The 16,820-nt window shown below is 42.8% G+C and overlaps 1 protein-coding gene across 3 annotated transcripts in view; it reads left to right on the top strand.

Moving 5' to 3' along the window:
• ASXL1 (ASXL transcriptional regulator 1) overlaps positions 1 to 16,820 on the top strand; it is a 42,975-nt gene that overhangs the window by 18,648 nt on the left and 7,507 nt on the right. The window contains exons 3-10 of one of the 3 annotated variants that reach the window (XM_089513440.1): positions 3,254 to 3,362; positions 3,751 to 3,871; positions 3,948 to 4,045; positions 5,144 to 5,237; positions 8,978 to 9,124; positions 12,650 to 12,813; positions 12,917 to 13,013; positions 16,689 to 16,794. In XM_089513440.1, the coding sequence (XP_089369566.1) occupies positions 3,254 to 3,362; positions 3,751 to 3,871; positions 3,948 to 4,045; positions 5,144 to 5,237; positions 8,978 to 9,124; positions 12,650 to 12,813; positions 12,917 to 13,013; positions 16,689 to 16,794 (936 nt within the window). Of the gene's footprint in view, positions 1 to 3,253; positions 3,363 to 3,747; positions 3,872 to 3,947; positions 4,046 to 5,143; positions 5,238 to 8,977; positions 9,125 to 9,203; positions 9,304 to 12,649; positions 12,814 to 12,916; positions 13,014 to 16,688; positions 16,795 to 16,820 lie in introns of those variants that run through there. The other 2 variants (XM_089513439.1, XM_089513441.1) reach the window with 2 other exon arrangements.

The raw sequence follows: 16,820 nt of genomic DNA, 5'->3' as shown, positions 1-16,820 counted from the left end.
CAGAGGCCTCTCTCTCTTTCCCCCGCCACTGCTGTTGCAGACTTTGCAACAAAGCCCGGGGGCGGGGGAAATCCTGGGGGCGGGGCCAACCTGGGACGGGACCGTGCAGACCCGCCCAAAACCGGGAAAGTCCCGCCCACAGGCGGGATATGGCAAGCCTAGTTATAAGAGCAGTGGGAAATGGAAGAAGAGGGAGCTACATCTCTGTCTTCTGGGAGAAGGAGTTCCACGGAGAATGCTGTTCGGAGGGGAAGACTCTTGAGGCTACACCTCTAAAAACAGTAGTGCATTAAATGCAAAAAACACATTCTCCTTTTTAAAGAGCATAAGAAAAGGCTGAGCTGGATCAGACCACAGGTCTGTCTAGGCCAGCATTCTGTTTGCACAGGAGCCAGCCAAGGGAAGCCCACAAGTGTGACATGAGTGCAATAGCGCCCTCACCCTTACCCACAACTGATTTAAAACCATGTGCTGCCTCTGAGAATAAATCTTCTTCACGATTTGGACCCTCTGATAGCCCCAATTTTTCTTATGTCCTCTTAAAGCTGTCCGTCGTGGTGACCATTACAACCTCTTGTCGTAGGGAACAGTTTAACTGTACACTTTGTGGTAAAGTACATACTTTTCCCATCAATGAAAGGTTGCACATCCTGAGATGGGTTGCTTCTCCATCTTGCCTCGATAGGCAGGAATGGTCTGGACCTTTGACAAGTGCCCTCTAGTGAGAGCAACCGCTGGTAAAGTGAGTCTTCATTCCTGCCTTGAGCAGGTGAAGTACTTTTATTGGTCATGAATCTCCCAGCCATTCAACACCAGTGGGCAAGCATTGGTTTTTTGTATTACAAGAGAAAGAGAAAAGCTTGTCATGATTCCCCACACCATGAATAATTTCGTATGTCCTGTGGTGTCTCCTTTTTTTTCTGAGCCAACTTTCTGAAAACTTTCCTCATAAGTGAGTTGCTCCAGCCTCTCAGTCATTCTGTTTGCCTTTTTCTGGAGCGTTCCAGCTCTACAATATACTTGTTAAAGCACGGGGACCAAAACCATGTATAGGCTAATTCCAGCATGATAGCAGTCACTGGCAAACACAGCCACCTCACTGTTCATCTCCAACTTCAGACCATTTGTGAAGAAAACTGTATCTACCAGATTACTATTGTCCATATTCAAAGGGCACTTTGGGTGGTCAGCTTTTGCTTATTTAGCAGAATAGCTCTGCAGGCAGAGTACTGCAGCTCTGTTTGTTTTAGCAACTGAGCCCTTGTAGGTTCATCTTGCTTTAAGTTGTCAGTAGTCAAATTTATTCCAGGTGCTTTGGTTACATATATAAACAAACTTCAGAATAAGATATTATCCTATTCAAAAGTTTGTTTTGTTGTTTTGTTTTGGTGCACTTTATTTGTTTATGGATTTTGGGGTTCTACCTACCTCATGAAACAGTGAGGTTTTGCACATGAGTCATCTGTGAAACAAAAATGCATGGTTCTGTGGCTGGCAATCTCCCTTCAATATTCCTTTAGGATTTAAACAGGAAACGAATTTCCTATAACTAGTCAAAGGTGGCAGGTGTTTTTTTTTTCATACTGCATATCCATAGAAGTCGCTTAAATTATCTTAGTGGTAGACAAAGGAATTCTTGAAGAAATGGTCCAGTAAACAAATTTTACCCCCCCCCCACCCTTTCCAGGCTTCCTTTTTCATAAGTTGAAATGCAAAACATCTTGAGGATTTATATCCAAGACTCAAAAACGTGCTTCAGAGGAGCTTTCAGTTCTGTTTTTATTAACCATGCCTCATCCTTTGATTTAGAGTTTTCTTCTGGTGCCCAGATACAATGGTGTCTGCAGTAATGCAGAAGTATGTGGAATAAAGGATGTGGCTTGGAGGTTTTCACCAGAGGTTTCCCGAGAAGCTACTAGAAAAAAACCAAAGGGCACAGTTGTAGAATCTGGGCTTTTCTCAGTGATGGAGGATGTGGGATCTTTTCCCAAGAACAGGAGGGAAGAGGTGTTATATAGTGAACTTTCTGCACTTTTGCATCGAGTGTTAAAACTGTACTTGAGAATTCTTTTTGTAAAAGGTGTCTTAGCCAAATTAGTGAAAATTACTTGTCAAGACAAACAATGGAGGCAAATAGCACATTGCATATTTTATTTTAAAAAATGTGTTATATGAGTGTATTTTAATGGTTTTATTAGGCACGTTACAGACAGCCCCTTTGGGGCGGCCTGTAGGCGCTCCTCTTCCCGCCGGATCGGGGCCTCACTAGCCAGAACGGCAGCCTCTGGGGCCCCGATCCGCCGCTTTCCAGGCCGCGAGGAAGCGGCAAAAGGCCGCTTCCCCGCGGCCTGGAAAGGGGTGTCCTTGGGGCTTCATGCCCCAAGGACACCCGGTGGTGGCGGGGAAGAGGAGAAAGTTCTCCCTTGCGTCGCTGGCGCAGCCATCTAAAGGCTGCGCCAGTGACACAAATCGCGGAAGGAGCTCCGTTTCGGAGCTCCTTCGTGCGCTGCGAAAAGGGCACTCTAGGCACCCTTGCGCGGCGCAAAGACGCCATGGCCACGCCACCCCGTTTGGAGGCGGCGTGTTCGTGACGTCGTAATGGCGGCCCCCGTGTGGAACGGGTGCCGCCATTTTGGATGCGCCGAGTGCGTATTAGGGTTGGGGGCATCCCTTTCTAATCCTAGTACGCGCTCCTCGTGTACTAGGATGCCCATCTGTAACGGGCCATAGTATTGTATTTTAAGTGTTGGGTTTTATATATTTTCTTTTTAAATTGTGTTTTATATTTTACATGTTGTACCCCAACTCGAGCCTTGAGGAGAAGCGGGAAAGAACTAAAATTTATTATATTACTGATAAGATTTTTTGATAGGTTTTAGAAAAAAAAACACAGCATACTCAGATATACTTCCTGCCCACCTGTATAAATGTCTGTTTTGATAGGGTCCATCCCATGCATCTGATGAAATAGACTGAGTCTACTAAAGCGTATGCTTCAAACCTCTTTGTCTTCACTAGTCTTAAAGGTGCTACAAGATAGCTTTGTGTACTCAAACATTTGGTTCGATCACAATTGTTCTGAGTGAGGAGGATGACAAAAAGAGTGTGGCCTTTGTCATATCAAGGCAGTTTGAAAGTCTGCTGGCAGCCTTGATGTGGTGATGGAGTACCAGCATTTGCCACAGTTTTTTCACTGATGACAAAGCAGTGTGTTTGAGCCCATAGGTGTAGTTACGCCTGTTTTCCCCTTTAGTGGCACATCCCCTCTGGCCTGCCTGAATGCCATGCTGCACTCCAATTCAAGGAGCTGTGACGGCCTTTTTTACAAGCTCCCAGGGCGGATCAGCCTCTTCACTCTCAAGGTAAGATCAGATTGCTCTTCCTCCAGTCCAGGGATTGGGTGAAGGTTTAGCTGACTGTTGAATATTGGATGAGCTTTACTACATGGCACATGATAGCATCACAAGTCTTTCTTGTACATGCTCATAGTCTAAGTTCTGTGAATGTATCTCAACTTGCCATTCATCTTGCTTGGTAAAAACAGAATGTGATGTGGTATCCAAGCGTTCACCCCAAAAGACCCATCCTAATGTGTTTAAGCATTTGACAGTTGTTGTTTTTCATAGCAGCTAACCAAAGTTATGTTTACCCAGACACTGGGGTAGCCCTGGTTTTGTAGTATCCACACAGTTCTTCACTTTGGCTCACAAGTGGGGAAAACATTCGAACTCTGCTTGGTTTTGCTAGAAGGATGCTGTCCAGTGGTCACGCAACCTCTCTGCACCTGAAGGAGAAGAGCTGGATGATGCAGCTGATGCCGAAAGCAGTGGGTCCAATGAAGCTGCCAGCACTGTGAGTGGGGATAATGATGGTAAGTGTCTGCCTGCCCAAATCTTCAGCTGCTTGTTTCATCCATGGATGTTCATGGCATGATTTTTCCTTCCCAGTATCTCTAGATGAAACTTCTTCAAATGCCTCTTGTTCCACTGAGCCTCAGAGCAGGAGTGGGTCTGCTGTACGGGAAAGCCATAGAGCAACTTCACAGGTAGGAAGTGAAACATCATAGTATGTGAGACTGGTTTAGAATTGGGGAAGTGATTTCCACTTGTTTCACTTTCTCATATACCATGTATTTGTAAATGGCTCTGAAAGTACTGCCAATGGTCTTTTAAATAAAAGAAGAAATAAAAAGTGATCTTAATAGGGACCAAGGGAATAGAAGGGGAAAGCTGAATCCATGTTGCATTTCTGGATTGTGCTATGAAGTTGTACCTTTAGCAGGGGTCACAGATAGAATTGGGACCTTCAGGAAGTCTGTGATTGGGCAGTGCTGGGCGGGTGGGAATCATGTTTAATTAGCTTACTGTAGCTCTGCTCAGCCGAAATACAAAATGGTGGAGGTAGATCAGTGCTATTCAAAGCTATGGTTCCTGGCAGGTTCCCAGAAAAGAAGAAACAACTGCAGGAATGGGCATCAGTATGGTGACAGTTGAGAACCAGCGTGGTGTAGAGAACCAGTGTGTTGTAGTGGTTTGAGCACTGGACTATGACTCTAGAGACCCACTGTCATGGAAACCACTTTGGGAAACACACACATTCAGCCTCAGAAAACCCATGATAGGTTCACCTTAGGGTTGCCATAAGTGAGAAGTGACCTGAAGGCACACAGCAACAAATGATGACAATTCCTGGCACAGTGGGGAAAAAGTAATTGCCACTCCCCACATCAGATAATCTGAGAAGGACTGGATTCCACATGTTGCATAGAAAGAGCACACAAGCCAGCTTTTTCAGCTGATGTCTATCCATATTCTTGCTGTAAACATCTAAGGATGGCGATTTGATAACTCAGCCAAGTATCTTTTTCCACTATTGACTTGACCATCATAATTCAAACAGGAGTACCACTGGTTTTATGGGCCCTTGGGCAAGATCCTTGTTATGGTTCAGAGAAATCTGACTAGTTCCAGGAATGAGCTGTTGCCTTCATTGCTGAGCTGACATCTGGCATTGCGAATGACTTTGCTAAGTGAAGAAAATTGAAGCCTCTGGCCCTTTGCCAAGAAGAGAGACTGCTTGTCCCTTTAGAATACATCAATATTTTCCTACCATTGTGCTCTTTTTGATCTTTTCTGAAACACAGGCAAACAAACAGAAGAAGAAGACGGGCGTGATGCTTCCCCGTGTAGTTCTGACTCCTCTGAAAGTAAATGGTGCTCATATGGAAACTTCATCAGGTGAGCAAGATTCCTCTCCCCTCTCCCTATTGTGTGCATTTCCTCTTGCCCTAGGCCCATCCAGTTCCATCCACAGCAGCACTGATCGAGATTTCTGAAGTACTTAAACCTGCCAATTCTCTTAAATAGTTTGCTGTTCTGTTTTTAAAATTCTGTGCTAAAATATGTGGCTTCCTAGAATGTTTGATTTAAAATAAAGTTTTTGCCCCTCTGTTTTGGGATCACATCCCTGATGTAACTTAACACAGTTCTTAACAAACTACAACAGGAGAAGGGGAAAAAACAAGTGAAAGCGTTGCTCTTTTGTAAAAGTAAAAGACCTAGTTTTTTCCAATTGTAGGCAGTAGGTGTAGTCTTGTTTTGCGAGGGCCTCCTTCAAATCCTTACACATCTGGGGAAAACCTTGAGCAACTTTTTGTTTTGTCTCTCTTGTGTGCTTGTCAATACAGGTTGAGTATCCGTTATCTGGAATTCCTAAATCTGAAATACTCCAGAATTGTCCACATGGGTGACTGAGATAGTGACACCTTTGCTTTCTGACGATCAATGTACACAGACTTTGTTTCATGCTCAGAATTATTAAAAAATATTGTGTATAAAATTACCTTCAGGCTATAAGGTGAATAAGTAACATTAATGAATTTTGTGTTTAGATTTGGGCCCCATCTCCAAAATATCATGTGTATGCAAATATTCCAAAATCTATAAAAATACGAAATCCAAAACCCCTTTAATCAGAATTCAGATATTCCAGTAAGGGATACTAAGAGATGAGCGTGGTAAAATGACTTTTTTGCAGATAAAATCTCTCAGATAAAGGCTGATCTGGACGCGAACATTATAACAGAATCAGTAAGAGGGGTGACCAATGACTCCGCGGACTTAGTTATTCTGGATCACTTTGAGTTTGTAAATACTGATGAAGTGGACAAGCTCCTTGGAAGTGTGAAGAAGACGGCGTGCCCTCTCGACCCTTGCCCATCATGGTTGACCGTTCGGGGGGGATGGGATGAAAATGTTGTTACATCTTATAATCAACACATCCCTTAAAGAGGGAATTTTTCCAACTGAATTAAAACAAGCAATAGTCAAACCACTATTGAAAAAACCCTCTTTAGATCCCCTGATCAGAAATAACTACAGACCGGTCTCCCTGTTACCATTCTTGGGCAGGGTTATTGAGAGGGCAGTCTCCCTTCAACTCCAAGCTGTTTTGGATGAAACCAATTATCTGGACCCATTTCAAACCGGCTTCAGGGCGGGATACAGCGTTGAGACAGCCATGGTTGCCTTAGTCGATGATCTCTGTCTGGGCATCGACAGGGGAAGTGTGACCTCGTTGATGCTCTTGGACATCTCAGCGGCTTTTGATACCATCGAGCATGGTATCCTTCTGGAACGCCTGAGGGAGTTAGGTGTCGGAGGCACTGCGCTTGAGTGGATCCGTTCCTACCTCTCGGGCAGATTCCAGATGGTGGTAATAATAATAATAATAATAATAATAATAATAATAATAATAATAATTTGTTTTATTTATATACCGCTATTCCAAAGATCATAGCGGTGAATAGCAAGTAAGCTAATTAGCAAGTAAGCTAATTTGCCCCCATCAGTCTGGGTACTCATTTTAGCTCCCTCCTCGGAAGGATGCAAGCCTGAGTCGAGCTTGGGCCCTTTTGCTGGTCTTGAACTCGCAACCTTGTGGTTTTGAGTGAATGGCTGCAGTACAGGCATTTAACCACTGCGCCACCAGGGCTCCATTTGCTGGGGGACTCATGCTCTTCTAAAAGAGAGCTGACATCTGGCATCCCTCAGGGCACCATCTTGTCCCCCATGCTGTTTAACATTTACATGAAACCGCTGGGAGAGATCATCCGGAGACATGGGGCGCGGTGTTACCAGTATGCTGATGACACCCAAATTTATTTCTCTATGTCTCCGACTGATGCAGTGACTAAGGAAGGCATCTCTCCTCTGGACGCCTGCCTTGAGTCAGTAATGGGCTGGATGAGGGAAAACAAACTCAGGCTGAATCCAGAGAAAACGGAGGTACTCGCGATAGGTTCCCCAAGTCCAGGTATGGAGATTTGTCAACCACTCCTGGACGGGGTCACACTTCCCCTAAAGGACAAAGTTCGCAGTTTGGAGGTTCTTCTGGATGCATCCCTACAAATGTCATCTTATCATAGAAGATGACATTTGTAGTGATGGATCCAGAAGAACCATCTGTACATGTGCAGTATCACATGTACAGATTGGAGGTTCTTCTGGATCCATCACTACAAATGTCATCTCAAGTATATGCGATGGCCAGAAGTGCCTGGTACCAACTTCGGTTGATACGCCAACTGCGTCCCTACCTGGACCGAAAGGACCTTGAAGCAGTGGTGCATGCAGTGGTAATCTCTCATTTAGATTTCTGTAAGGCACTCTACATGGGGCTACCTTTGTATCAAGTTCGGAAACTTCAATTGGTACAAAATGCAGCAGCTAGACTGGTCACCAGTACACCTAGGACTGACCATATAACACCAATCTTAAGATCTCTTCACTGGCTGCCGATTAGTTTCCAGGCGCAGTACAAAGTTTTGGTCATTACCTTTAAAGCCCTACATGGCTTGGGCCCGAGTTACTTGAAGGAACGTCTCTCCCTACACAATCCGCCCCGCATTCTCAGAACTACAGGGAAGAACCTATTGGACTGCCCGAAGACTAGATTAAGATCTACTTCCCATAGGGCATTCACTGTGATGGCTCCCAAATTGTGGAATGGCTTGCCAGAGGAGAGCCATCTCGTTACCACCTTAGATGCCTTTCAGAAGGCTGTCAAGACGGATCTCTTCCGGCGAGCCTATCCCCAGACCTGCTTTAACAGCTTAAAATGATACTCCGCTCGGAACTTGATGAGGAATCAGTTTTTGATATTGCACATGTACAGGTATTTTATTGTGTTTTTAATTTTTGCTTTGTATAATGAGAATGTATTTTAACTATGTGTAAATTTATATATGTGCTGTTCTCCCGCCTCGATCTGTAGGGAGAGGCGGGATATATAAATAGAAATTATTATTATTATTATTATTATTAAAACCCATTCAACTGTGAACTGCTATTTGCCATCAAAGCATAAAGTGTTTTAAAGTGTTCCTATATAAACAAACACACATACTTGCACAGAAAGTATTTTAAATGATTTTTAAAAACAGCTTTGCAGGGCTGGCCAGTTAATGCTCTTCTGTGGGTTCCTCACTCCTAAATGGTGTTTCCTCCCCCCTCCCCCCCAGAGATATTACAGAAAGTGACATGTCACCCAAAATAATATCCTGTGGTCTTCCAGAGCTCTAGAGGAGCAGAAAATCTGGCAGCACAACCTTCCAGGCTCTGGTGCATTCTCACACCTGGTTTAGACTCTGATGAATTGGGAAGCAAGGAAGGTTCTACCACAGGGAAAATGCATTATAAAGCATTGTGATGAGGAGGAAGAGCAGCTGTCGAGGAGCTGCTTTGAAGGATAGTTCTGCCTTTTGCATCCTCAGGGGTTTTATGCTCCCCTGCCTGCAAAAGCCCAGGTCCTGGGGTGTCCTTTAGGTAACACCAGGGTTTCAGCTAAAGCTTAAAAGATAGAATGGGGTTGTCTTTGGTAATGCTGGGGTTCCAAGGAGAAGAACATGGGGAGTGGCTGATGTAGTCCTATGGGACTCTTCCTCCTGCTCATTGGTGAGTGTGTTTGTTTCTTTCAGGGCTCCCAGGGAGACAAACTGGTGGTGAGAGCAGCAGCAGCAGCAGTAGTTCCTCAGCCCTTTGTAGCACAACAGGACGACGCACCAGGACAGAAATTGCCCGGGACCCTCCTCAGCTCTTTCGAGGGTTCCGCAAACCCTCAGGTGGTAAGTACCCATGGCCCAATGTCCTTATCTGGACTTTTGCCTTTCAGATCAGAGGCATGGTGGCTGTTTATCTGGAGTGATTTGATGGTGGATTGTGGATTCCTGCATGGCAGAAAGGGATTAAACTGGATGGCCTGTGGAGTCTCTTCCAACTAAGAAGGATGGCGTTGAGGGCCTTTGTAAGAACACCCGTTTCTAAAGCTGTCTCCTGGTGTCTCTGTTTCTGCACTGTCCTGTTGAGCTATTAGCCAGATAGCGTACCCCTCTGTAAAACCTGGTAAAATTGCAACAGTCTGCCTTTGCTTTCTTAGAGACACTGGAAGGCAGGAGCAGGCTTTGGGTGTATAGTTTGAATACTGTTTTAAACTGATTAGTGCTTTAGCTTTATTTCATTTTTTGTAGCTGATACAAAGTGAGAATTTGAGAATTAGGTGTGTTGCTTTCTTGTTGTGGGTTGCTCTTTGTGTTTTGTAAACAGAAGTGTGGGGTAAAAACATTAACTTATTCAACCTACTCCTGTAGTCCTATAAATAAATAGAATTCAACAATATAGGTGATGTGTGCTGAAGTGATAGAATGTCACACCATCGCTGCCATTATCACTTAATATTGAGTCCTGCTCTGCTTTTTAGGGTGAAAGACCTCACAAAGTAGATTACAGCATACTTTAAAACAGGATTGGCTGGTTTAAACCTTGGTTTAAACCAAATGACTTAAAAAAAAATCCTGGATTTTTAAATTGATTATTCTTTACTTTCTTTCTTTCTCTCTTTTAGAGTCTGGCTATTACTATTTTCCAGCCCTCTTACTAGACCAATAATGACTTGGAATTTAAACATTTTAACAGTTTATTGACAGTTGTTTATTGTTAGACCAGTATCCAATGCCAGCTGCTTCTTTTTAATCACTTTATTTATAGTGCAGCAAATGCTATTCAGAAACAGATAATTAACATAAGTTCATCCGAAACAACTTGCTTTAAAAGAGCACTTTTTAAAGAACAATTATTATTTAAGCTAGTGGCCATAATGTCTGAACTGCATTTTGCCACTTAATTTTCTGAGTTAGTTTTATATTGATTTTGTCGTATACTCCTATATACAGATGATCAACCTGTAGTATAATTCCCAAAGTCAGAAATTGGGAAATCCTGCTGTGCAAGTTAATTTATAAGGGAATTCATAAGAGAATTTCTTTGGTATTATTCTACATCCATGCTGCTTGTGGTCTTCATTTGAATAAGCTGAGCCAATGCAGTGAGATGAGTTATCTTTTGAAAAGATAAAATCCCATTGTGGGAGATAGGCGGGATATAAATCCTTGAAATAAAAAATAAAAAAAATAAATGAGAGCAGAAAATTTGGAATTACATTAATGCAAACCCCACCACCATCAAAACCAACCCCAAACCCTGGTTGAAACAAACAAACAAACAAACAAACGCCCTTGCTTTGTTTTTGTTTTCTTTTAACTTTTTTTAAACTCCCCCCCCAACCCTGTTTTAAAATCAAAGAGTTGGATCCATGTCTAGTCATATCTAGAGTAGATGGCACTAGGGATTGTATTGCAAACATATGTTGGATAATAGAGCACATCAAAGAATTTCAGAAGAAAATCAATTTGTGCTTTATAGATTATAGCAAAGCCTTCCTGTGGATCATGGAAAATTGAATCTCTCTTGAAGAAAATGGATGTGTTACTACATCTGATAGTCTTGATGATTTCATTGTCCTAATGAGTAGTCTGTACCCAGAACAAGAAGCTACTGTCAGGAGTAGCCTCTTGTTCTGAGTACAGACTATGCATTCCATATGGAGAAATGGAATGGTTTTCAGTTGGTCACGCAAGGCTGTATTTTATCACCCTATTCGTTCAACTAGTATGCTGACCATATATGTAAAGCAGGATTAGACTCGGAGGAAGGAAGCGTGAAAACTGGAGGAAGGAACTTCAACAATTTAGAGTTGGAATGATTACTGAAGAAAGTGCAAAGGCAGGTTTACAGCTGAACATTAAGAAACCAAAAATAATGTCCACAGATGATTTATATATTCTGCCAACCTAGCAGTTCAAAATCATGCAAATGCAAGCAGATAAATAGGTACCACTTGGGTGGGAGGGTAATAGCAATAAGTGCAGTCATGCAAGCCACAAGACCACCAGAGTAGTCTTCTGATAATGCTTGGCTCCTTGGCTTAGTAATGGAGATGAGCACCATCTGCTACAGCTTGTTACAACTAGACATTCATGTCAAGGGAAAACCTTTTCCTTTTATACAGTGAAGACATTGGGTTCCAAGATTTTCCATACCTTGGGTCAGTCATTAATTAGAAGAGAGACTGCAGTCAAGAAATCAGAAGAAGACTAGGACGTGGAAGGGCAGTCATAAAGGAACTAGCCTCTATCCTGAAATGTAAAGATATGTAATCGAATACTAAAATTTTCATGCTGTCATATTTCCAGTTGTGTGTGGTTGTGAAAGCTGGACAGTGAAGAATGCAGGAAGATAATCAAGTCCTTTGAAACATAGTTCTGGAGAAGAATTCAGTGGATACCACAGACTGCTAAAAAGACAAATGAATGGGTCTTAGAGCAAATCTAACCTGAACTCACCCTAGACCCAAGTTAATTTAACTGAGAATGTTGTACTTTGGCCATATCATGAGAAGACATGACTTCTTAAAAAAGACAATAATGCTTGGTAAGGTAGAACGCCGTAGGAAAAGAGGAAGACTACATTCCAGATGGATAGAGTCAATCAAGGAAACCACCATGGCTGTCCTGAGTCTGCAAGACCTGAGCAGAGTTGCTGATGGCAGGGTGATTTGGAGGTCTCTCGTTTATAGGATCGCTGTAAGTCAAAGTCAGTTTGACAGCAGTTAACAACAAAGACTAAATCCACTGAAGTCAGCGGGACTGAAGTTAGTTGTGACAAACTCTAGTCGCAGCATGCGGAATCTGGCTTCAACCCCCATAATCAAAGCCTAAGAACAGTAAGCCATATTCAGTACATAAAATAACACATAATAATAGCAATTAAAACTTTGGAAGCACAAGAACCTAAGCATAATGAAATGTAGTTTGAAACAGATTTTTTAAAATCTCTAAAAGGCCAACAAAGAAGGGACCACAGGCTTTTGGAAGATATACAGATATAGGTTCATTGCCCATAGCAGAAACAGCCCTGTCTTTACCAGTCATACAGCTGTCATTAGCAGGCTTGAGAGCAGAGTCTCAGAGTTGTTCTTAAAGCTTAAGCTGTTGGTACTTAGGTGATGGTTACTTTTCAAAGGCTCCATTGTTCAGACCTTTAGACTGCTTGAAAGCAGAATCAGTCTCTGTCTGAGCTGTCTGTATCTTCCTCTCATCTCTGTCAGGACTGGTCTGCAGTGAGCTTTAGAAACCCCTCTTGAGAAGAGAGTCTTCTGCGCTGAAGACCTGTAGATGTGGGTGGGTGGAAGGGAGGTGTGTGTTTCCTTGCATCATCCTCCCCTCTGGTTTTATGTGGTTCTTTGGAAATTCCAGGGCAAATGAAGAGGAACAGGGGTGATGATGTAGACTTTGAGACGCCCGGCTCCATTCTTGTCAACACCAACCTCAGAGCATTGATTAACTGCAGGACCTTCAATGCACTGCCCCTGCATTTCCAGCAGCAGCTCCTCCTCCTCCTCCCTGAAGTGGACAGGCAGGTATGGATGCCCACCACACTAGCCCCAATCCTTTACCCTCAACCCGCCACCCATCATAATCATTGTGCATGCTTCCCACCTGCTGTCCTTTGGTTCCTTTTAGGCTGGGACGGATGGATTGATGCGACTCAGCGGAAGTGCCTTGAATAATGAGTTCTTTGCCCTTGCTGCACAGAGCTGGAGAGAGAGACTGGCAGATGGTGAGTAGCAGTTACTTTTTGAGCCCCTGGTGGTGGTTATAGTGTGGAGTGGAGTATTGCTGCTATTCTGAAGCAGGAGTCCCTTCTGGGAATTGATTTTGCCTTCCTTTCTGAAGTTTGGGCTCTTTATAGCCATCGTCTATCAATAACAGACCAAACAGTGTATACTTAAATGAATGAAATGGTTGCCTTATGTCTTGGGAGCATGGATTCTACAACCCCACCACTACCATCAGAAAAAAAGAAATCGGACTGAATGCATTAGCTGTTTTTCCTTGTGCCAGCCTCCCTTCATGTGCATGGACCAGTAAACCGTACCAAGAAAATGTGATTCTTTAAGTTCACCATCATGCACATTGAGGAACAAACCCCTAAGGGCTGCCTGTTTTCCCCTTGTTTATAAGAAGTGGCTTGAAAAATTTGTGGAAATTTTCCAATGTAAGAATTTTAAAAATGAATGAATTACTCCCCGCCTATTATTATTATTATTATTATTATTATTATTATTATTATTATTATTATTATTTCCTCCCCATATCAAAGATCTCAAGGTGTCTTACAGACAGCAATAAAAACAAGTTAGTTAAAAACAATCAAATAATTAAATAAGCTAAAAATATATTAAACAACCATAATAAATTACAAACAGATTGAAAAGATTTAAACGTTTTTTAAACTATGTGCAATTGTATTTGGGAAGAATTAATGGAGCCCAAAGGCTTAGCTGAATAACCAAGCTTTAACTTGGTACTTAAAATGGGGAGGGCAGTCAACAGTTTGGGTACCACAGCTGAGAAGGCCCTCCCATCTCCCAATGCAGTGTATTGACTTCATTGATGGGACATAGAGTCTTCCCCCCCCCCCTGCAGATAGTAATCTTAAGGCAGTTGCATATGGGGAGAGCACTCCCTCAGCTATCAACGTTCTAAGCCATTTATGGGTTTAAATCTCATCATCACAAGCGCCTTGAATTCAGACCAGAAATGTATTGGCAGCCGGTGCATTTCGTTTAAGATTGGCACTACATGCTGTCTATATGATATTCCAATCAGTACTTAAGCTTCTGCATTTTGCTATAGCTGCAGCTTCCAAGGGGAGCCCCACATAGAACACATTAGAATAGAATCATAGAATGATGGGATTGGAAGAGACATCCAGTCCAACCCACTTCTGTCATGCAGAATACACAATCAAAGCACCCCTGATAGGTGGACATTCAGCCTCTGCTTAAAAAACCTCCAAAGATGGATCATTGGAATAGCGGTATATAAATAAAGATTCATTCATTCACTCCACCACTCTCTGAGCCAGTGTCTTCCACTGTCAAACAGATCTTACAGTCAGAAAATTCTTCCTAATGTTGAGGTAGAACTTCTTTTCCTCCAGTTTGAATCCATTGCTATGTATCCTAGTCTCTGGAGCAGCAGAAAAAAAGCTTGCTCCATCCTCAATATCCTTCAAATATTTAAACATGGCTACCATGTCATCCTTAACCTTCTCTTCTTCAGACAAACACACCCAGCTCCTTAAGCCACTCCTCTTAGAACATGGTTTCCAGTCTATCTGGGAGGTTACCATTGCACAGACTGCTGTGACTAGGTTACCTCTATGCAGAAAAAGGTGTAACTGATGCACCAGTAGAAACTGGTGCCAAACATTCTGAGTTGCAGCGTTCACTTGGGCCTCCAGTGAAAGGAATGGATCTAAGAGCTACCCAAGCTATAGGCCTGCCCCTTCAGGGGGAGTGCACCCCCATCCAAGACAGGCTGTTTACCCAATTGCCAGACCTGAGAACTGCCAATTCACAGAACATCTGTCTTACCTGGATTCAGCTTATTGACCCTCATCTAGTCCATTACAGCATCCAGACACTGGCTTAGCACCTGCACAGCCCAAACTGACTTCAATGCCAAGGAGAAATAGAGTTATTTTCAGCATACAGATGGCATCCCACTACAAACCCCCTTATGACCTTCCCCAGTGACACCCTGCAGTTTAATAGTTGTGGAGCTGAACAGGAATCCCCCCCAATGTTAGCCTCTGGAACTAGCCATCTAGATAGGAATGAAACAACTGTAAAACAGTGCCTCTTGCTCCCATCTTATGGAGCCAGTCCAGTAAGATATTGTGATTAAAGCTGCTGAGAGATTCAGGAAAATCAACAGGGTAGCATTTTCTCATCTCCCCCCCCCCCCCCCACTAGGTTGTCAATCAGAACAGCCAAGGCTGTCTTGGTACCCACTCTGATCTGAAACCAGACTATAATAGGTTCAGATAATGTTTCCTCCAAGAACGCTTCCAAAAATACGTTAGACCAGATGCAAATACATGGTCTACATGTGGCCCTCACCCATTTTTGTGGTCCCAAGCTCCCTTCCCCCTGCCCACAAAAGCATCTAAAAAGAGAGCTTATTGCTCCTGGAAACATGCAAACTTACTTTAGTAAAAAATTGTGGTGTTTTTGTTTTGTTTTTTGCAGTGAAGGGGCTTAAAACTAGGGGGTTTAGAAGTTGGTTTATGGGCCCATCCCTGTGTTAGAAAGTGGTTGTGGTGATTTTCTTAGGTTGGCTCTCTCTTAGTGTGTATCAAAGCAGTTGCTTCCGAGCATGGATTCTCTTGTACATTTCTGACAGTCTGCATATTTCATAGTTGTTTCATTTCTTTGCCGCAAATGCTAGCCTGGAACAAAGTATCTCATGATTGTTTTCAGTGAGCATATTGTTAGCCACCTTGAGTGCTATATTTTAGTGGGAAAGCTAGATATAAAACTATGCTGGGGGAAAGAAAATGTTTGTGACCATGGTTTGCTCTTTGACTTGGAAAACCCTGGAAGAAAGAGTTTTAAAATTGTAAAGCAGTCATTCTCTAATATATTATGGCTTATATTCAGTGGCTCACTCTTTGGCTTTACCACTGTCTTGGTACAGTCTTACATCGCTGTCAGTTTTCAGTTGTACATTATAGTCAGTGGGCAATCCGTTGAGGCAGGCCAGTTTTCTTTTGGGAAAATTGCCTGCCCATACGTGTCCTCCTATCCTGTTCTCCAGCAAACCTTCAGGAATCCACGGGGCACAGTTTCAAAACAGCTGCTCTGAAGTCTTGACTACATAAATTTTCTTTTTAAAGTAAATGTAGAGAACTCTTGAGCTTAAAAAGTTATTAGTATCATAATTAACTTTGAAGACTTTAAAGGAAATGCTGATCACACTCTGGAGATTATCACATTGAGTTTAAGGTGCCTTATCCTCGACAAGATACAGGCAACTTTAATTTTAAAAAACAGGTGTTACCACATTCAGATGTGGCTGGATGAATGCAACCCATACACAGCTCAGATGCCAGCTGGGGTTATCCTGTGGCTTTTCAAAAATTGGCTTTTCCCGTTCATGCAAAGCAGTAGGAAATGCCTGCATTCGCCTGGCCACGGCTGAGTGCAGTAACATCCTTTTTAAAATTAAAGGCACCTGTATCCTGTCAGGGATAAGGCACCTTAAGCTGAATGTGATAATTTCCTTTGTTAAAAAGAGATGGATCCTTAAATGTTAAAAGGTCTGCAACTGTTTTGGCCTTGCATTTGTCCAGTACCTTGCACATAATATGAATCCTGTCGAGCCAGTATTCTGAAACCAGCTTCCTCCCTTATTGGAAGGTTTTAAGTTGTTTTTTCCTTTGCAGGGGAATTCACTCATGAAATGCAGGTTCGCATAAGACAGGAAATGGAGAAGGAGAAGAAAATGGAACAGTGGAAGGAGAGGTTCTTTGAGGACTACTATGGGCAAAAGTAAGTCTGCCTATCTACTCTGTAGC

Source organism: Sceloporus occidentalis, unplaced genomic scaffold (genome assembly GCF_023333645.1).
Source record: "Sceloporus occidentalis isolate IW3139 unplaced genomic scaffold, rSceOcc1.0.p SCAF_3, whole genome shotgun sequence".
NCBI classification, from domain to species: Eukaryota; Metazoa; Chordata; class Lepidosauria; order Squamata; family Phrynosomatidae; genus Sceloporus; species Sceloporus occidentalis.
Note: the sequence above shows the minus strand (reverse complement) of the source record. Positions and strands in the feature narration are given on the sequence as shown.